The sequence below is a fragment of the Agelaius phoeniceus genome, chromosome 7, assembly GCF_051311805.1.
Source record: "Agelaius phoeniceus isolate bAgePho1 chromosome 7, bAgePho1.hap1, whole genome shotgun sequence".
Classification (NCBI taxonomy): Eukaryota; Metazoa; Chordata; class Aves; order Passeriformes; family Icteridae; genus Agelaius; species Agelaius phoeniceus.
The window spans coordinates 20,077,314-20,099,506 of NC_135271.1; the positions used below are offsets into that span (position 1 = coordinate 20,077,314).

The following is a 22,193-nucleotide window of genomic DNA, read 5'->3' on the forward strand; positions in this document are numbered from 1 at the left end:
GACAGCAATAAATACACTTACTCTATCACCCTTAGGGCCAGGTGTTCCAGCAATCCCTCTCTCTCCAGGCATGCCCTGAAGGCCTGGTGGTCCTGGATCTCCAGGTGTCCCACTAGGGCCTGGGCTTCCCTGGAACAAAAGACAAGTTGTTGCCTATTCATCTGAGAAGCATCTTTGTCTCCAGGCTGCAGAACATGTTGTGCCTGTGTTGAAGTCTCTGGGGTACAGTTTTAAGTAATAATTTTATCTGAAATTTGGACTTTATTCACATCCAAATACTTTTCTTTTCCCATTGTGTTACTCAGGAAGTTCAACTGTAATACCGTAGTTCTTCCAAATACATTAATATTTAATCAGTGCATACCAGAGATAAAAATAGACAAAAAAAGAAGCTTGAGAATTGATGTCACATAGGTTTAGTATAGAAACTAGGTACAGGTAGAAGTTGCCAGGGGCAGAGATGCTCATATCTATTACAGGTCTCACATAACTAGAGGCACTCTCTGCTTGACCTGACTTTGCTGGCCTAGTCACATCCACAGCAGATACATGCATGCAGGCATGAAGCTTTCAGCATTTCCTTTTAACTGCTTAGCCCTGCCAAGTGTCTTTGTGTAAACTGGCATGGCTCTTACACCATTGCTAGAAGGTTTTCTGCAGTTCAGAAATGGCTTTGCCCAGTTCTACTGTGAATTGTCAACATTTAAGTATGTTGCAAGTCTTTAATATTGTTATAACTGGAATTGTGTGTCCTTCCTTATACAACGGAGATGCCTTCATATTTATAATTGAAAATCTCTCTTATGTTCATGCAAATGATCAAAATTATACATCACATCACTGCAGCAATGCAAATCTCTACTCAGTTTACCTTTGGGCCATCAGGACCATGGCCTCCAGCCATCCCCTTTTCACCCTGGAGACCTGAGACACCTGGTTCTCCCCTTTCCCCTGGATTGCCACGTTCTCCCTACAAAATGGAAGATTGTAATTTATTTACAAGGCAGGGTAGAATTCTGGTAGACAAAATCCTAAATACACCATAAGTGCAGCAGAGCCTGTGAAAAAATTCTAGGAGAACTGATTAAATAAAAACTAGCTTTATGCTTTTGCTGTTAGACATGGGGAAAATATGTTGCTCAGCAAACTAAAAACTCTCAATTCACAGCATAAACCAAATCATTTAGCAGCTAGTACTCAACACCACTTCAGGAGCTACAAAATCATTAAAGGTGGTAGATTTTACAGAAACCAGCTTAAAACACATCCATATTTAAAACCATTTTGTTGGTGGGGGAAAAGGTCAAATACTGACTTTAGCTGTTAAAGTCTATGGCATGCATCAACTTCCAACCTCAGAGAACTGTTATGAATATTTAAACTCTGAAAGAAAACACTTACCCTGGGGCCCAATGGACCAACAGCTCCAGGATCTCCAGGCACGCCCTAAGAACAAAAATTCACCATTAGAATGAAATCATTATTCATAATTTTATAGTTATGTAAATTAGAGACAAACATTTTTATTTCCAAAGTACTGTGAATGTAGATGGCCAGTTCTAAATCCTATCTGTCAATGACAAGAGGTGATAGTGCAGCTCAGTCCAAGAACACAGATTCTCATCATTATTTTATGCCAAAGCAGTTCTTAGCTTGCAGACTACATCAATCAGTAAGTATTTTGAAACAGAGTGGGAAATTCAATTAGAGAGAGAAGAAAACATAAAATTACTTTATAAATTGCATTTTTAATATTATGTCACACATACATTACCTGATCACCTGGCTTTCCTCCCTCACCTGGAGGACCTGGTGGACCAGGCAAGCCCTGTAAAAAGTAAATAAAATGGTCACTAATATGATAGAAAGTTATGTAAATCCAGACTTAACTAGGACACCAAGATCATGAATGTTGCTGTACACTCAGTACAAGAGCACACTCTCAGACATTCCCAAAGGAAAGAGTTGCATGAATATTTCACCAAAGTGCTTCCCCCTCTCTAAATCAGATACCAGCCCTTCCTTAACATTTGCAGGACATCTCAGCCCTAGAAGTAAAGTTCTCTATAAACAGATATTGATTTAATTAATACTTCATTATCAAGACAATTATTTTGCTACATATTTGGAACTTTTTTTGGAAAATCTTCAAATTAAAACTGATTGACATCAAAGGTCCTCTCAAGGGATACAGAGCTGGTGTTTAAGCCTTTGCCAGTTTGGTTTAGTGCACAGCTGATATGAAACTTATGGATCATTAATTATTCTGAATATCCTTGCCTTAGTTCTGAAGTTATATTATGCATCATTTGATTGAATTTTTTCCAATTTAAGTTGATAAAGACATGGCTGTTTATTTTTTAAATTAAAAAAAATTAAAAATGGATGCACATACCTGAAACCCTGTAGGACCTGGAGGGCCTTGTTCTCCTCTTTCTCCTGCCAGACCCTACACAAAAGGAAGTAATAAGTAAACAGAAGAGAAATACAGGCAGGCTCCATAATTTTTTCTTTTCTCTGAATATGCATATTTTCAACTAGGTATTTATTCACTATACATTTTTACTTATCCCAGGACAAGATAGCCTATCTAAAAAGATGTAATAAGGTGTGTATAATTTCTTTTAAACCCTTCCCCTAAAGGTTCTCTGGTAACAGGAAAACATTCAGTTCCATTAAAACCAAGAAAGATTAACTATGATAATTTTTTACTCCTTGCACTATTTTTTGTAATGGTGAGTAAAAGGAATTAGACTACTAAGATATATATTTTAATACAAAGCTGGGAATTTTTCTAGGACAATTTTTCTTTAAATGTTCTTGGAATTTTTTGCTTGAAATCAGCAACTGGCATGAAGATTGATAAGAATAGAAGCCAAAGGAGGAGTAGTAGATAGAGTACCAGGCAGGCAGGCAGAGAGGTAAAAACTGACTTACTGGTGGGCCAACAGGACCAGAAGGGCCAACTTCACCATCTTTACCAGGAGCTCCCTACATTAAAATGACAGGGGAAAAAATCTTGTGTAGTGAACACACATAACAGAAACGCACCATTTTCCATAAACAGTGCAAATAACAGCTACACTCACTCTCTGTCCTGGGACTCCTGCATTGCCTGCTTCTCCAGGCTTTCCAGGATCACCCTAAATTGTAGAAATAAAAATGACCAGGTTTAGATATTTTTCACCCATAAAACATACAAAAGTGGGTAAAGTCAAAAAGGGATTGCCATACTCACACTACCACCCTTTGGCCCAGGAAGGCCCATGCTGCCTGGCTGGCCTCTGATTCCTATGGAACCTGCTGGGCCTGGACGTCCATCTTCCCCAGGAGCACCCTGCAGAGATAAAGCATTTTCCACATTAAATTCTAAATATATTTATTCATATTTATTCCTATGAATTTATTAATCCCAAGAAAATGCTTGTATATATAAAAATATAACATTAACCTGGCTTGGGGCTTCACTTATTAGTCAAAATGTCTTTACAGCAGATATAACAATAGGCATACTGGTTGATTTAACCAAATGCTATGCAGTTATTAGAACTGAATCATGTACAAATAATTTATTGTGTCCTTAAAGCAACAACTAGGAAAACATTTAGTTCAAACATTTATCGATGATGCAGCAGCAGGTAAGCAAGAGACACTGTGATACAGACAAAACTAAACAAATGTTATTGGTACTAATTTTGAAGTTAGGAATGTAAAGTGAACTATCAAAAGAGAAGATGAGCCTTAATAAATAAAGAAAACTCATGTTAATAAAGGCAATTTCAGTGAGATGGGACCTTTGAATTACTGTGACATTAATTGAAAAGACTAATTTTTGTCACTTACCAAGGGGCCAAGTTTTCCTTCAGGGCCTTGAACACCTGGATTTCCTGTCAAACCCTAAAAACAGGAATAGTCTTGGTGTTAGGTCTATAATTCTATAATAATCAAGAAACATTAAAAAATCCCAAAGAAATGCTTTATTACTGCTATAGCACAAACTTCTCCATGTTAAAGGTCTTCATCCTTTTATTCACTTTACAGTTTCATCCCTCACTGTCTTTGATTTGTCGTCTTCCTATTCTTTCTTGCTTACACCTCTTGAGCTTCTCACAGCCTCATCTTTATTTCTGCCATAATCTAGATTACATGTTACCGCTCCCTTTATCCCCTTTTTCTGATATTTTGAATTGTCCTCCAATAATTTTCCTGAAAAAAAATCTCTAGGGGATATGTACCACTCAATCTTCTATGGTACAATCACCAAGTCAATGAAGGTAGGCCTTCAATCCATGTTCCCTGTGGCAACTGTGCTTTACAAACACACATCCTTCCTTTGCATCAGCTGTTCTCAATCAGGGCTATTTCTCCTTTTGCTAAGAAAAAACCTGTTCTTCCCACCATTGGCAGGAAATAAAGACAGGTCTCTCAGCCTTTAGCCCCACTGAAACCAGTCTGCCCTTGCACAACAGTTTCTGAATTCCCCAGCATTCACTGCTGCCTTTGGAAAATGAAAGGTACCACAGTTTATAGGGTTTGTACTGCTAGCAGTCCCTTACCCTTGCACCTGGAAGGCCAGGCTCACCAGGACGTCCAGGATCTCCCTGACCTCCTTTAGGTCCAGAAGATCCTGCTGGACCACGCTCTCCTTGGGCTCCCTAGAAAGACACAAGTGAGCTACTAGTTAACAGCTAGAACAGTGACAGAGGAGCAGGTGAAATAAAACATTATGTTCTATTAAGGACCTATTTTTGCAAACAAAGTTACAAATCATTAATATTTTTACCATTATTAGTTTCCTAATTATTATCTTTCTCCCCAAAATTATTACTTAAATGTTTCTCTTCCTTAAAGCAAGTTTATATAAGCATTTTAGAATCCTTGTATTTTTACCAAGAAGGTAGGAATTTACAGAAGTACTAGACAAATGTCTATATGAGTCACTTCCCTGGAAGTGTTAGAGCAGTTAGGAAAGCCAGATAAACCCATCTTTTTAAGGGACAAGTCTAGAAAATCACACCACACACAAAGAATAGGCAATTTTTCACAGAGCCCTCTCCTACCCAGTAATACATAAAGCAATATAGGAGTAGAACAGGTCAATCCTTCCCTGTGCATATTTCAAAAGAAGGGAGCTTTAAGCCAGGGACAAGCAAGCACAGCTGAACATCATGAGAACTGAAAGTGACTTTTCCCAAAAAATTTTTGTCTCAAAACATTCAGATCCCCCTTTAGCATTTGTAAATTGGATCTGCCTGTTTGCCCAGAAGCAGAAATTTTTAATGGAACACTTCCCTTTTATATGTCTATATACATGAAGATTTAACAAACTACACAATAAATGATGGAAACTTCAATTTAATTTACCTTTGGTCCAGGCAAGCCATCAGAACCTGGGAAACCACGGTTACCAGGAGCACCCTAGGAAAAGCAGTAGGTATGAGACAATTATCTTAATTTTTACATAGGTTATTACAAATAAAGGACCAGATTTGTGGATTGAAGATTCAGTTCATTTCCTTACAATTTTCTTACTTTAGTACTTTAACTTGGGGAGTGGGGGTGAGTTTATGACTTAAGAATGGTAAAAACATCAGTGTCTCATTCATGCATGCTGGACAGCTCCTTCTGTGTGAACAGCCCCATGGAAAGCCAAGATGAGCAGTTGTACAGGTGTAGGAAAAAGTCTGTAATGAACTTGTCCTATCTCCATCCTTTCTCCTCCCATACTATCCTGGGCACTGAATCTCCACAAAAAAGTATCCAGTGTGAAAAAATAACACATAGTAGTAACTACTGTTAGGAAAATAAGGTTTGACTACATGCACAATCAAGCTGTAAGAACATCCATGGATAGGTCAAAAGGTTTTTCAGCTTAGCAGTGCATCTCTTAAAATATATTATTCCTGTAGATTTCTTACCCTCTCTCCAACAGGACCTGGTGGACCTACTGACCCTGGATCACCTCGAGGGCCTCTTTTCCCTTCTTCACCTATGGGCCCAATGGGACCCTGGGGACCTTGTGGGCCCTAGTGAGAATAAAATGTTATTTTAAAAAACATTGTTAAGCTCACCACTTCTCAGGCATATTGAAACAGACTGTCTTCTGGACACTATAAACATTTTTCCAAATAAAGGAGAAGAAAATAGTTAGGTCTTGGATCAGTTAAAAATAACAGCTTTTCAGCATCTGTTTTTCTCTTTTGCAATGTTTATAAGCTAATAAACTGTAATTCTGCAGATGGGCCGGACACTGCTTCTTATAATCACCCACTATAATTTGTATTTTTTCAAGCTTTAAAGGAGTCAAAATTCAGTGAGACTAATAGAAATTTTCAAAGGAGAAGCCAGTTGTAAAGAAACTATTACTTCACCTCTATATTTTTGTCAGTTAATACATGATTATTTAACTGGTGAGAAAGAAAAGCTGAAGAATGGTTGATAAACCAACTCAAACTCTGCATAGTTGGTTATCTCCCAAAAATTACATAGTTATAAGCCTCTGTGTTTCCTCTTCATCTTAAAAAGCATATGGAGACTTACAGGTTCACCTTTGGGTCCTGCTTCTCCCTTGAAACCTGGGACACCAGGGTCTCCCTGAAAACAAACACATGGATAGCACCAGTAAAGTTAAAAGTCTGCATAAACCACTTCACTTTGTATTATGCCATAAAACAAATATTTCGTAGTTTAGTGACTAATTGTAGGTAGTATAATATGATGCTTATAATGGTTTGTCTTTACCTTTATTATGCTTGTTTATTATTATGTTATATAAAAAAAAAAAAACTTAAATAAATCTCTTTTCTGAGGTTTTTAAAGACACACTTCTTTTTGAAAGAAGTAGTGGTATTTTGGATACACAGCAGATTCACAGGATCTGAGTATGCTACTGCTGTATTTAAGGAAGCCCACTGCTAATCCCTGTTTCAGTTCCATGGAGTGACACGTGCCAGGCACTACAATTCCCAAAGGGACAAAGACCCCGTTACCGGCTGGCCTCGAATCCCAGGGGGGCCGGTGCTGCCCTGTGGTCCTGGGGAACCAGGGGGGCCTGATAATCCAGGGGGGCCTCCAGTGCCTGGAGATCCCTACAAATACAAACAGGAAGCACAGTAAGGAAACACAATCAAAATATGGAAATACAAGATATTAACTTACACAATTTCTTCAAGAGGAAATATGATTACTTACAGTAGGGCCTTTTGCACCAGGGGAACCATCTGTCCCTTCAGCACCCTAAAGATAAGGTATCAATCATTAGAAATAATTTTAATGAGATGGGCATCAATCACAAAAGCAGAAGATAGTTATTTTATCCACTTTACAAGACCAGAAAATAAAGGCTATTAAATAAATATAGCAGCATACACAAATGCCAAAAAGAGCAATAAAGCATGCAAGTTAATGTAATTTTTAATGCTGAAGATCTTATGTTTAAGCTTAAGTTTTAAAATACTTGAGGATTGAGAGTGTATTGAGATTGTGCAACTTTCAGTTTTCCAACTTGTAATAAAACAACAAATAGTTATTGTCAATAAAAAAAGCACAAAACCAATGAATGAGACCTCTTTTCCTTGGGAAAAGGAAAAGAGGTCTCATTTGAGTAAAACTCTGTCAGGGCACTAAAAACCCCCATAAACAGGTGAACATGCACAAGCTGAGCACTGAGGAACTCAATTCAATGTACTTACAGGAAGACCTTGTGACCCAGCTGGGCCCTGAGGACCCGTTTCCCCTCTTTGTCCTTGAGGACCTTCAGGACCTCGAGGACCTGTTGGACCTGCTTCACCCTAGGATTCCACATAAGAAAGCAACTTCAGATTATTTTGCTCTAAAATGCAGCACTACAAAGTAATTCGAGAGGAATACTGAACTTATAACAGAAAAATAATTCATGTTTGAAATAGTTTATTACCCTTAAAATGAAATTTTGCTTACCTAATTTTGCTTCTATTACTTCTAGGTGAATGAGAACATTAAAAGTATAGACAGGATTTTTTCTCAGTGTGTACAAGACAAGGAAACTCTGCAGAAAAGCAGCACTATCCAGGAGTCCAAATAAGATCAAGAACAGACCTGTCTCTCTAAAATCCCACTAAGTGTCTGTAATTTTACAAGTTTTTTCTGCCTTCATTAACAGCAAGGCTGTTAAGATTTAGATATGGTAACACATCTGAGATTGGTTGATTTGGTTTGTTTGTTTGTTTGGGGGTTTTTTTGCACAGCACAGATGAACTCACTGTTACACAACAGTGTACATTAAATACCAATCCAGATACATTAAATATCAAATCCCTGTAAGATTTGACTGGATGATAAAAAATTCCTCCCAGAATCTTCGTTGAATTTTAATTTTATATAGGAAATATACCTTTTGGAACTGACGGCTATTAATATCACATCTTCATAAAACAAATCTACATCTTCGTTGTATAATCTGCTGAGCTTTTATGAGTTCAACTATTCCAATTTTACATCATCTGATGATCAAACTGAAGGTAGCTTCTCCTTTTCAAAAGCTCTAAGTGATTCATCATGTGACAGCTTTTTAAACATTTCCTTAGGTAAAATGCTGAGCCATACTAAAACATTTTATGACGTGCACTACAAGGGCTACCATTTAACTGTACACTCCTCTTGTCTAGACTGTGCTTTTTCCAAGAAAGGTTGGAACAGATGATCCTAGAGGTCCCCTTGTAACCTGCTATTCTATGACTCTATGATTAAGTTGATACTGTTATTAAGACTTGTTTCCAAACAGTGTCATGAATCTTGCCAGCTTCACAACAACACAAAAACATCTGCTGATCTTGGCTACCTGACCAATTCTTGTATAACATTTTCTTATCATGGATGCAGGGCATGTATAAGAAGTCTAAGGAAACTGTATGAGTTGTCTTTTCTATCTCTAAGACATTGGCCTCAAGGCTAAGAAGCAAGAAAAAAAAAAAAAAGAGAGCACTTTCTTGCAAAGGGAGAGAAGGAAGGAAGTGCCACAAAGACAGTGCTACAACAAGTGAAAAGTTTTCATGCCAATCACTCCGAGCCACAAAAGGCAGTACCTGTAATTTGCTCTGTTGTGATGAGCTGCACATTTCTTTTGGGGTTCAGGCATTTCCCCCTTACCAGTCTAGATCATCTCAAAAAGTGTTCTTGGCCAAAACTAGAAGTTTCAGCACTAGAAGGTCCTGCCTCCATATTGTCTTCAACTTGCCCTCACAACCTCACTTCTAGCAATGTATCTTGCTATTCTTTGAATATTCTGGACGAGATTCCTGAAGCACAGCATGGCAGTCATCTTTTAATCATCTCCTGACATGAGCAAATGGGAAAGCAAAGTGTCTTAACAGTGGTGAATTGCAATTGCTTCATTTGGCTTTGGGTTTTATCTTCTGTCTGAAGGTCTTAACTAAGACTGATTTCACAACAGCTCCTGGGGATCTGTACACATGTCAGCCTGAGCTCTGTGCAGTCTACTACACATTTTTAGTTGTGTGTTGTTAGACATTTTAAAAAGACACTTTCATTTTTTTTTTACCTTTAGGCCAGGAATACCAGGAAAACCTGGAGATCCAGTTATACCAAGTGGTCCCTAGAAAAGACAGACACAAAGCTGTAATTCAGTGATTTAGATCACACAGATTAGCCTCCCATCACTGGGTAAATGTGGGTCTAGAATTACCTGTATTTTTTAGTCATAAAACATTTGGTTATAACAAAACCAGAATAACTATAAATATCAGGTTTTTAAGAGATATATATACATTTTACGGAATTATGGTGCAGTTCTTTAATAATGTGTTTGCCGACTTCAGCAAAGCTACAGCTCTTGATTCACCTATTAATGCCTGAATTGCAATGTACACAATTCACGGTGAGCAGTTATAGAATTAAGATTCCTAAACACACAGGCAAATTCATTTGAAAGCTGTAAAAAACAGACTTTGTATCAAAATTTCAGGGCTAGAGAAACAAAGATGTTTCCATTTCCATAATGTCTCTTGTGGTGTACAAGACATTCAAGAGAACTTTCTACTGTACTGCAAAGGCTTGGGAGGGCGGCACACAGTGGTTATCAATACTCACTGCAACACTGGTCCCAGATAATTCCTCTTTATCTTTTCCTGATTTTCTGTCTTTTTGTAAAATATGATTCGTGCTGAGAAAAAATGTTCTATGTAATAAAGCTTTCCTGACAAACTTAATCAGAACAATCTGTCCCACTGAGCATTAATTACAGACAACATTTCTGCCATGACCTTACACTGGATTTCTACAGAACTGATGCAACAGCTCACCAAGTATATTTTTGAAAACCTATGTCCCAGTTTATTGGATCACAAATAATGTCTGCCAAATTTCTCTCTTGTTGCAGGAAGAGTTCCAGGATTAAGCTGTACCACTGCACTGACCCAAATAATAACACATTTCAGTAACACTTTCTCCAGTGAGAAACATTAAGGATGAGTATCTCCCTTGGGACACTTGATGGGATTTTCCAAAAATATTAGCCAACCACTTATCATGTACAGTGAAGCTGAGTTCACATTTTATGCCAAAGAAAAATTACAAGGTTCGTGTCATACCTCACAGCTTGCCACCCAGCTTCCTTTAACTGTATAGTTTAAATACTGAAAAAATATTTTCTTTGTTTGAAAGGTTTTCCTAACTAACCTTTCCTTCATGATACACTAAAGAATTGAATTTTCTAGCTTTTAGGCACTTACACTCATCTTTTGAACTTCTATTACAGTTAATTATTTCTTAGTGAAGTGTTTTATTAAACAGTCTGTTCATTACGATGACAGAGGTGAATGTATTTTTCTCAGAAATTTTTCAAGTAAATAACAAGTATGCACAAAATGAAATTCTAACTGCAAGCAGGTGTGGTTTAGGGTTTTGAGGGGTTTTTTTGTGCAGTGCTTTTGGGATGTTTGGTTTGGTTGTTGGTCTTTGGTTTTTTCTAGCTGAACATCACAAAATGGTTAAGGCTGACTACATCAGTGGATAGAAGTTGTTATCCATATCCTACAAGTGATGCTTTCAAAAAAAAAAAGCAAACATAAATACCACATTTTTAAAGTGGAAGTTGGCCTTGCACAAATAGTACAAAACCATCACCAGTTTTCACATGCAAAAGCAACACAAAATTAACTGTATTTGAGAAACACTCCTGACTCATGTGAATTTACACAAATGTATTCTGCAAATGCAGAGAGATTGGACTGTGGGATCAACACCAACATTGCTACACTGACAGTCTAAGTGTAAACAGCCATGTTTTCCTCTGCAGCCCTGCTGCCATGGTGGGAGAACTTCAGCAGCCCTGCAAGCCAGGCTTTCTCAGCTTGGCAGACATTCAGACACAGGCCTCTGTCCTTCAGTTCAAAAAGTGACTGTCCTTAATTAAAAGTCCCTTTTATACATTTGGTAATGGAACAATTGCAGGGAGCAAGTTGTGCTATCAGTGAGTGCCTTTCTTCTTGCTGACAACAAGCCTCATTTGCCAGCTTTGCAAGTGAAGGAAGATAACATTCAATTATGAACTGCTTTAGATTGCAGTGCATGGACTTGGGCCACTTTCCTCCCCACCATATGGGCTCCATAAGAGCAGCAGAGCATCACCTCCCCAGGGGAGGCTATGGCCAACTCCTCTGCAAATTAAAACCTTTAGATGAAGTAAACTACAGAGGAAAATTTTGCAGAGGGCAGCACTAAAACTAAAATGAGTAGAACTAGGAATCATTCTCAGATAATTAATTCCAGATGCACTTAACTGATACCAGCAACTGCCAACTTTTTTTTTTTTTTTTTTTGGTAGTGTCAAAAGGCAAGTGGAAATATAGAGTGAAAAAGTGGTTGATTGAGAACCAGTCACTTACCATTGGGCCAGGCTTCCCAGGCATACCATGCTGGCCACGTCCACCCTAGACAAGAAAATAGAAAACACAGAGTATTTGCAAGAACTCTACCTATTTTTTAATTATTTACTGTCAGCATTTGTGATAAAACTGTATATACTAAGGTGATTGAAGAAATGATGGATTGCACATTCCTCCAAACACTGGCATGGAAAACTTCTGGAAGAAATTATTCTCCCATTTGAGTTAATGGATTTCTCTATTTTCAGAAAGGACAATATTTTGAGAGTGTCATTGTATGGGGCACATGACACAAGTGGATCATATAAAAGTCAGGGGAGAAATGCTAGAAAAACAATACTTGATACTGGATATAAAAGCAGCAGGATGAAAGTTCTAATTCAAATATGATCTCATGTCAAGGATAATCCCTCTTTTTGCTGAAAATCAAAATATTTTTAAGAAGATAGCCTTATTATCTGAAATTAAATTTTTAGATTTCATCTAAATTGAAATCTGAATTAAAAGACTTAATCTTAACTTTCATTTTAAACCTATTTCCAGACAAAACTGAAACATTATTTCCTGTTCAGTAATTTTTTCTGAAAAGAATCTTTCACAAGAAATCCAATAGAAACATAGAAGAAATTTTAATATCCCAGAAAATCGTGCTGTGAGGGTATTTGGACTCATGGGCAGCTCTGCTATGAGAAGTTACCATATAGTTACCACTCTCATTTTAAAAGTGATTTTAACTTTTAAAATTTATGGTACAGATCTCACCCCACAAAACTGCTCAGCCATAACTTTCTTAAGCTATAGCAGAGCTCACAACATAAGTGACTGGCAAGTCACATGAACCAACACTTTCAGGCTCAGAGATTTAAATTTAAGTTAACAAGAGAGGAATTACAAGAGAGAAGGAAGATTTTACTTACAGGGGCACCCTGTGGTCCAATTCGTCCTCTTTCTCCTGGCATTCCCCTAGGTCCCTTGAAGAAAGAACAAAAAGTGCATTATTCAGGAGGTCATCATGTCAGAATTAAAAAAGGGTTGTTTTTTTCACCCCTGCAGGAGTAACTTATCTTGTCCTACAGCAGAAAAGAAGTAGCAGCTCATAAAAATCCTTACAGCTTCACAGGCTTGCCCAGTGGAAATTTAACAAACTGTAATTTCTGGTTTTCCATTCTAACAGTATTTCCAGTTTTAAACACGTTAGAATAAATTCTTTATATACTTACCAGTGACAATAATGCAACTTCTTTCACTAAATCTCATTCACAAATTAGATTCCACTTCAGGGATATTAAATTCTACACACAACATAGTGCTTCACAGAGAGATGACATTATCTGATATCAGAAAGAGGCTTTACTTCCAGCAGCACTGCTGAGAGTCAATTTTTGTCATGTAACACTACTCATGCATATTCAGTTGTCCAAAACTACATGTGAATGAAAAGTATTCTAAAAAAAAGTTTCTCCATTTCACTTCCAGGTCATGCATACTTATCCTCACCATAACCTCCAAAACCCTCTGACCATGGTTTTCTTAGCCAGGTCATTCCTGATCTAAATTACTCCAGTTCTACTTCAGGGCAACCCAAGCCAGTATTTCTCATGTTGAAATCACTCCACATGAGGCATCAACATGCAAAAACACTATCACCCTACGCTTACATGAGCTGGGAAACCATCACCACACCTACAGCCAAGTCTCTGCTGAGCCTTCAGATTTAGCATTATTACCTATGTCTGTGAATGGAGGGCAGGAACAGCTTACAGTGGACCAAATTCACTGTCAGAGTAACAGAAACCAAGCCTTCATGAAGAGAAAGTTCAGCTCCATGAGCTCAAATACAAATATCAAAGCCCTGCAATTCCCACTACCAGGAGAGTTGACAATCACTTCTGCAACACCCAAAGCATGTGACACTCACTAGAGGACCTGTTGGACCCATGGCTCCCGTTGGTCCAGACTCTCCCTAGAAAAAGAAATGAAATTATTAGAGAAATGGGTGAAAGGAAAATGGAGTCACATCTCACCCCTGTCCTCTGTGCTTATGTTGGACCTCAGGGGCAGCTTTGCACAGGTACCTGCGTGCATCACACCTGGCAAGGACACTGCTCTCTACTCTGATGGAAATGCCATGTTTATGTGTTCTCAGTGTTTATGTGTTCTCTGCCAAGACTGCTGCTGTTGTTGTCCTACAGGAAACGGTTGGCAATCTTGGGAAAGAAATATTTTCTTACACAAACTCTCCTTAACTACTAATCTCACACTTAAATTTAGATTTTGGAAGATTCACTTCATTCACTCCATTTTTAATCTAAAGGAATAATTCTCTCCCACATTCAATTATCACCTATGCCAGGCCAAAAATGTTTCAGCACTGATGAAAGTGGAAAAGCCTGAAAAAGTGTTCTATTCTCTTTTAAAACATCTTTTAACCTATCTTGAAAGGGCTGACTCCAACTGGCTATCCTGCGTTACCACTGCTTTGATCTGAAGTTGTAAGAGTGGTGCAGTGCCAATGGAGATGAAAAATTCTGAGAATAAACTAATAAAATAGTCTGTTTGATTACAATACATCTCCTCTCCAGTGCCTGTTTCTTTTAAGCCAATCTATCACAATTTGAAAGAGAACAGCCAGGTTTTAGTTATGCATTGCTTTATTTGATTATAATAAAAAATGTTCAACTTGGTCCCATAGAGCCAACAGGAACCATGAACTGTCCAAGTGGAGAACTGCAAGATGTGCATGGGGCCTTTATTAACAGACTCTGCTGTTCAGTATTACACACATGTCACAAATGGAGCACTCAGCTCACCCAGTGGTCCCTCACAGGCCTAAAGCAGCCCCAGCTGCAGCTGGGACTGGCACCTTTGAATTCTATCCCCCATATAAAGGTCAGAGAGGGTACAAAGCTGTGTTCAAAAGATCTCCTGCCTTTCAGGATTTTGGTACTACACAGAACATGCTTAATCATTTATTTGTTTTGGCCATAAAAATACCTTTGCTCCAGCTGCTCCAATTTCACCTTTTGGACCATCAAGGCCTTTCAATCCCTGTAAGTTATAAAAAGATAAAGGAATTGTATTTATATATGTACACACAGAGAGCACTCCCACTATTATTGTTAAAGTAACTTGATACTAAAGTATTAAGAATGGATCTGAGGTGGTAAGAATAAGAAAAGAAAAAATAAAGAAGAAAAAAAACAGATGGAATAAAAGTTTTTAAACATTTCCTAAATGGAAACCATTTGTACAAGGTACATTTCCCTGGATTTGGTTTCCTTTTTAAAACAAAAAAATTAAAAAAAAAATCCTAAAACAACAAGGAGGAGGCTCTGAGCCATAGGAAACCAATTTATTCCTCCCTGAAGTAAAATTCTGGCCAGAAAACTTGGTAATTTGTAATCACTCCATGTTGCAAACATATCCACCTCTCAAGTTCCCCACCCTAATGCAAGACTTGCCAGCAAAGTGAGAGAACTGTCAGGTTTGCGCCTCCTGAAGCTTGGCAGGGCTCATGCAAGCTCCTTCCAGATTCCCAGAACATTTGAAATAGAGTAAAAAAGCACTGGAGCATGTAATACAAAGGTCAGCTTAAAGGGGAATTGTACTGATTTTCTGCAAGGTCCCCTTTCTCTCAAATGCCAGGATTTTTGCTGCAGCTGCCTCGTCTGTAGTGTAGGCAAATTCTGCACAGATACAAAGAAAAATCTTCATTCTGAAACTGCCAGGAATCATCGTCTATATCAGAGGGAAAACCTTGTCTCTTACCCGGTGACCCTTGAGACCTGGGAGACCAGGAGCACCAGGAAAGCCTCGAGGGCCCTAGGTATGAAAAAGAAAAAAAACAAATATAATCCTGATTCTGCAGATAAACCCAGGAATCATGGTACTAAAAGGGATAAGGGCAGCAGTAATACTAATATTGCTGACACTCCTTAATTTTCATCATAGTGAGGAACAGCATTTGAGCAGCTCACAGATGATGCAGCCTTGAAGTTATTCTCAGCATTACACACATTTTCACTGACATTAAAAGCTTCATCGTTTATATTGTTGTGTGATCAAACTTCAAATTTCACAAAAATAATGAAATAAGATGAGTGGCAGGTCAAGTTTTGAGGGTTAATATGGACAAACATTAATTAGGCTGAGATCAAAATTCAGCCTAATTTTGATTAGGCTGAATTTTGATCAAGAGCAAACACTTAAAATGAACTAGAAACTCAGACCTGCGAACTGTACCTGCTCTTTCTTTCAGAATATGTCAGTCCAGAAGCATGACAAACAACTGCTACCAAAACATATTTAGCAACTGAACCAAAGCTCTCTTGCAATTAGCTTCCTACCAAGTTTCTCTGGAAAGGCTAACAGAAGTGCCTTGTGTCAGAATATTGGCAATATGAATTCAGAGCAGAAATCTCAGATAACAACACTTATCCTCTCAGCAACAAAGCAAACACCAACCTGGAGCCTAGGAGTGAGCTAAGACAAGGACTTCAGATACTGAATGGCAGAACTTTGCCCTCATAATAAAAAGCAATACTGATGAGTCACATCAGTATGAAGCAATAAGGAACCAGTATCATATGATGACATATGAATATTTTGCTAAAATTTCAATTATCATGCTCTTACTGGAGATCCTGGAAATCCAGGCTCACCGGTTTGTCCTGGTCTACCAGGTTCACCCTAAGGAAAGAGAAAAGAAAAGGAACTCATTAAAACAGGAGATTTTAAAATGGACTTTGTGTATCATTCTTCCACTCAAACAAATGAAGACATCACATCAGTATTATGCACTCTCTTTGCTGTAACAATGTCAGTGACATAAATCAACTGAATATGTGCCTAGCAAACGTGCATTGGACACATTAACTCACAAAGGGTTTTTAACCAAGAACTGGGAAAACTGAAGGCTGAACCCACAATGAATCCCAGTCATCAGGAGATGGTGCTGCCACCTGGTTTTCCTGGGAATTAATGAGTCAACTTTCTGTCATCTTCTCACAGAGCATCAAATTGCTGTTATTTCCCACTGGAACAGCAATTTAAAACTACCTGCATTGTAGCTTGTGACTCTACTTCTGTTTAAATGCTTTAATACATGTATAATACATGTATCATTCTAGGACAGTGACTATTTTCTGTGTATTGCAATAGGGAAAACAATATGGTGAAACCAACAAGTATGTTTTGAAGATGAATCAAAGCCTACCAGAGTCACAGCCAAATATTCCTTTACATGCATCAGTCAGTTCAAATATACCCAGGACACCAGAATGCAGAAGTATGAAAGGCTTCAGAAAAATAATTTCAGGTCAGAAAGAAGGCAAAGGACTTCACAAATGCAATTAAAGACACCCAAACAAAGGAAATGGGGGAAGTTCTTAGAGCAGTGTCAAGATTTGACTTCCCTGCACTGAGAGTTAACTATTGCCAAGGATTCCTAACCTTGTACAGTTTAATGGGAAGGTAGCTGTTACACAACTAATTTCTACACTAAAATGGCATCTGCAGTTTTCTAACTAATTTCCAAGATATAAATTAGAGTTAGATGGATTTTGTGATTTGCAAACAACTAACATACACCCACCAGTAAGCTACTGTTGAGCAGTACATATACACCCATACAATATATATAATACATACATTTTACATATGTATGTATGCATACATGGATAAAGAAAAAAATCAGTTAGGAACATAATCAATTATCATTTTTTAAATAAATTAAATATTAAAATCTTATCCAGACACACGTGTGTGTTGCCATTACAGCTCTTCTAACCCAACATACAATCCCAAAAGAGAGGAGATGCCTCCAAATGACTCCCTGTGATTTTTTTTATGTTTGATTTCAAGAAAGATTATCTCAGTTAAGAACTTACTGAGACAAGAAATAGAGATGGTGCTAGACTTTAGGTATGATGATGACACGTAAGGAAAAGAAAGGAGGGGTTGGGGAATGGTTGCCAAGATTCACAGCTGAGATGCTGGATTTAATGAGGAGTACAATTACAAAGGAAAGCAGACAATAGTTAGAACAGGCACATCTGCTGGTTAGTCACTGCCTCACAGATGCCAAAGTTTGTTTTATTAAAAATAAAACAAGATACAAAGAATAACAAACTTACATCTTCACCAGGTTTGCCTGGAGGTCCCTCTGGTCCACGAGAACCAACTGGCCCCTAGGAAATTAATATATTTGTTGAGAAGTCAGGTTAGCCATCACTTAAATATCTATTTACTTCATTTCAAAGTCTGGTTTTACAAAAACAGATGTAGAAAAAGGAAGATTTTATGCCTAAGCACATTTGCTCAGCTTTGTGGTGCTCTTTCTAACCATCCTGACCCTAGAAAACCTGCATTGTATTATAAGAAAATACAGGATGGATTCTTTAGGAAAAAAACCCAAAACATTAAAAATCACAGTTGCTGTTTGCTTCAAATCTCTGGCTCTTGCTTTTACTTTTGTTTCATTTTGTTGCCTCAAAAAAATATTTTCATCATCCTTTGTGTAAGTTACACTCTCAGGTATGGTTTTACCAGTGCCTAAACATTCTCAGGCCTGTGTTGGAAAGGTGAGAATGATTGTTTCTAATATAATCATTGCTATTCACATTTAAAACAACTCAAATTCACTGATCCATGACAACATGCTTTAAACACCACAAGTCTTCACTGAAGTTACTTAATAGTTTCAGCTGAAACAACATGACAAAAATTCTGTTCTGAAATTAAAAAGTATAGCATATTTGCAATTCTGTTGTAGAAATGTTTGCATTTATTGGTCTTACCATTGGTCCTGGATCTCCAGGTTCACCAGGTGGGCCTGTGGGACCAGCACCACCCTAAAATTAACCAAAGATTAATACAGTTACAAATTCCAAAAGCAATTATAAGGATATAATTTAAAATCCATAACCAGGAAAATCACAGCCTAGGGCTGAGAGTCTGGATTCTAATTCAGAACCAATTCACATTTCCTTAGGAGTGAAAGTTGGATACTAAAACCCCTGAAGCTGTAGATAAATCCTGTGCCATACACAAACCCCACTGGAAACTTAACACCATGCCAATACTGAAACAAGAAATCTCCATTTTCATTGCTGCTCGCTCATTAAAAAACAAGTTGGGTTAAAACCCTGTTAAAGATCTAATAAACTGTTCTCTTGGAGCCAATTCCTGTGTATGGAGTCCATCTGGAGCAGAGCCCTTGTTTAAATTCCCTTCTGGATGAAGGTGCACTCAGCCACAAGTCACTGAGGATGGACACTGCCCCAGAGATGCACAAACCCTTCTCACCACAAGCTCTGCCCTCATCTCTGGCCAATTTAATCCCCTCAGGTGAAGCACTCACTTGTTTTCCTTGGAGACCCTGAGGACCTCTTGGACCCACTGGACCCTGTTGAACACACAACTTGTTACACACTGGAAAACAACCTTTCCCAAGTAAGATTCACTCTAGAAAGGGCAAAATGGCCTGATAGTGACCACCAGCATTTCTACAGCCTGAAAGGTTTCTACTCAGAAAACTGGCATTATGAAACACAAACAGATGTTGAATGAAATCTTCAAAGTCCAAAAGCCACAGGAGTGTAATTTCATTAGCAGCTGAAAATACGGACTTGGCTGCTTCCTCCAACCTCACAGTCTCTGGAATCACAATAACCAAAGTGTCTGTCCAGCTCCATGAAAAAAATGTAGTAACAAAATAAGAGTTGAGGGGAATAGTCTTCACTTGAAGGGAATGTCATTACCCAGATGAATCTCATAATGGAATCAATGACAAATTAAATTAATCTTCTTGTTCTCAGTCAAGCTGAAAAGCAGTAATGAAAGGATGTGTTTAAATGTATCATACAAACCACCAAAAGAGCTTTCCAAATCATTGTGGTTAGTTACACAAAACTCAGATTGTCCCTCAGAAAGTCCCATGGTACTTTTAGGAACAGTCTCAAACCTAATGGTAACTTGTAACACAAAATATCAACTTATTTGAAATTATCTTGGTTCTAGGAATACAAAAATATCTATAACAGACAACCATTCATTTTGAAAGAAATTCAAGAATTATGTCTTTTAAAATTTAATATTTTTTTTACTATTTTTTAAAAAGCGAATGTAGAAGAGTTAGCAATGGGCCATTTAAAAAAAAAGCTAATGAACATTAGAAACAAAACATTCTTTCAGCTGTCAGTTACCCAGTTTACAAGAGAATGAAAAAAGAATGTCACATAACATGACAAAGAGCAAGTGAGTGCCAACTGACTTTAGCAGACTTTGTGTAAGGCCATAGATATATTAACATTAAATTTACTCATATTTGAGAATGATAAGAGAAGAGGCAGCACAAGAGATGCAACACCTTGAGAAAAACTGAGTGAAAGGATTAAGCAAAACAATTAAAGCAACAGACAGGCCAAACTGGACAGACTTGTGGAACAAATCATTTTATGTTCATCACGCAAATTCACTGAAGAGAGACATTCATCAAAAAGTTCTTTAAAGAAATCACTGCAAAAGTTAATCCTAAGGTAAAGTATCAGCTTATCTTTGGAACCTTTCACATGGCACTGGAACTGATTATGAAGGCTACTTGAAGGGACTTGGATAAGATTCCGGTGGGCAAACTCATGGGCAGTACAATCACTAAAGGATGGTTTCCTTCAGAATGGATGTTAAAAATATCAGCAAAGAGGGTAACAGCATTTCCAAGATATCAAATGTGAAGAGAGGTGCACAAGGGCAGAGAGGTATTATTAAGAAAAAACCCCAAGAGTTCCAGAAGAGATAACTTAGGGTGGTGAAACAGCTCTCACAGACAACAGAAAATTTCAGTGTTATCATTAAGTCCCCAGTGCACTCAAAGTAAAGAGCATATCTAAATAGTGAGGGATGCCAGAGTAAAAACTGGGCTGACTGGAGAGACAGAGGAAGTCTGTCTTGAAACAACAAAGCACAGATTTGAGTTAAGAGTTGGTTTTGAACGTAAATTTTTTTAATTACTACCAAAAAACCCTGATTTGATGTCACATGTGAAAAGAAGTTACATATTTGTTTATTCTGCTTTGTGTTATACCTGACAACTTCAAGTCACTCTGCAATGAGCTGGTTTTTTCTCCTGTACCTTACTCTTAGTAGCTGCTAAATTTCAGGAGAGATGGATAGAGGTGGGAAAAGAAGCTGTCATTTAACAGAAAAACACTTTTTTCCCCAGGTACTGTGCAAAACTCTCTTAGATTATACTGTACATCCAGGTTCTAGAGGCACAGGAAGCTGTAGAGGATGAATTCCCTTTTGGGTTTTTGGACATGCAATCCACTTCCAGCATCTCTTACAGTACAGGGCTAATGTGGTCTTACCACTGCACCAGGCATCAATCCCATCTGACTACCAAGTCCAGACTTCTCATCCAGTCCTGCCATCTGAGCTGCAAAGGGCTGGAAAAATAAGATGGATGATTTTAGCTGTAAGTTATGGTGATGGTTTGTAAGGCAAAAATCCATGCAATCACATCTTCATCATTTAACTTGCTTTTGCAGTGATAACAGCTCAATTCTTTGGTTTAAACACTAAACCAAAATTTGTCTCTCCTCTAAATATGAGGTGTTTAAAGCTTCAAAGATTTATGATTATTATTCTATTTCCACTTTAATATTAAAAAAGTATAAAATTACCAAAAAAGAGGAAAGCCTCCCACTAAATTAATTACATTTTTTCATTACTTACAAATCTAGACCAAAACTGCCATATTCCTTCATGTTTTCTAAGGCTTTTTTTCACCTATCATGCTTCAAGTTCAGAAATATCTTAAGATAAATGGAAATGTAACTGATTTCATTATGAAAAATTAGAATTTTTAAGCATCTTGCCCTTATCCAGCAAAGCTGAAAGCCACTGCTGTTCCTATTAATTATCAGAGACCAATGAAGGGAGAAACTTCAGTGCCCTCCTTCTTATGCAAGCAAATAGTTAAAATCAACAGTTTTATTTTGCTTCATTCAGAGCCAGAGCCTCATTCACAGCAGGCCAGAGCTGAGTTCAGAGACAGGAATACAAACAAAAAATGTCTTAGATTTCCAGCCACACCTTTCTTCCATTTTTCTGTGGAATTCTGTGTAGGATAACAGCCTAGCATCCATTATGGTGCTTCTGTGATTCTAAGAGATTCCTGTGTGCTGAAGATATTTACTTGGGCTGAGTCTACTGCATTCAGAACTGCTGGGAAATGTGTCTAGGTCATGAAATGCTGCCCAAAGTTGCAAACTATTGGCCTAACATGAATATTGCAGATTTTTGTCACCATAA

General features: G+C 37.8%; 1 protein-coding gene across 2 annotated transcripts in view; it reads right to left on the reverse strand.

Annotated features, from left to right (window-relative positions):
- COL5A2 (collagen type V alpha 2 chain) overlaps window positions 1-22,193 on the reverse strand; it is a 98,344-nt gene that overhangs the window by 17,517 nt on the left and 58,634 nt on the right. For both annotated transcript variants that reach the window (XM_054636014.2, XM_077181149.1), the window contains exons 8-34: window positions 21,248-21,325; window positions 19,243-19,287; window positions 18,680-18,733; window positions 18,017-18,070; window positions 16,518-16,571; window positions 15,651-15,704; window positions 14,877-14,930; window positions 13,801-13,845; window positions 12,800-12,853; window positions 11,883-11,927; window positions 9,539-9,592; window positions 7,692-7,790; window positions 7,192-7,236; window positions 6,990-7,088; window positions 6,541-6,594; window positions 5,919-6,026; window positions 5,365-5,418; window positions 4,557-4,655; window positions 3,844-3,897; window positions 3,239-3,337; window positions 3,090-3,143; window positions 2,938-2,991; window positions 2,396-2,449; window positions 1,775-1,828; window positions 1,402-1,446; window positions 872-970; window positions 22-129 (exon numbers count right to left, since the gene is read on the reverse strand). In XM_054636014.2, the coding sequence (XP_054491989.2) occupies window positions 22-129; window positions 872-970; window positions 1,402-1,446; window positions 1,775-1,828; window positions 2,396-2,449; window positions 2,938-2,991; window positions 3,090-3,143; window positions 3,239-3,337; window positions 3,844-3,897; window positions 4,557-4,655; window positions 5,365-5,418; window positions 5,919-6,026; window positions 6,541-6,594; window positions 6,990-7,088; window positions 7,192-7,236; window positions 7,692-7,790; window positions 9,539-9,592; window positions 11,883-11,927; window positions 12,800-12,853; window positions 13,801-13,845; window positions 14,877-14,930; window positions 15,651-15,704; window positions 16,518-16,571; window positions 18,017-18,070; window positions 18,680-18,733; window positions 19,243-19,287; window positions 21,248-21,325 (1,770 nt within the window). The remainder of the gene's footprint in view (window positions 1-21; window positions 130-871; window positions 971-1,401; window positions 1,447-1,774; window positions 1,829-2,395; window positions 2,450-2,937; window positions 2,992-3,089; window positions 3,144-3,238; window positions 3,338-3,843; window positions 3,898-4,556; window positions 4,656-5,364; window positions 5,419-5,918; window positions 6,027-6,540; window positions 6,595-6,989; window positions 7,089-7,191; window positions 7,237-7,691; window positions 7,791-9,538; window positions 9,593-11,882; window positions 11,928-12,799; window positions 12,854-13,800; window positions 13,846-14,876; window positions 14,931-15,650; window positions 15,705-16,517; window positions 16,572-18,016; window positions 18,071-18,679; window positions 18,734-19,242; window positions 19,288-21,247; window positions 21,326-22,193) is intronic.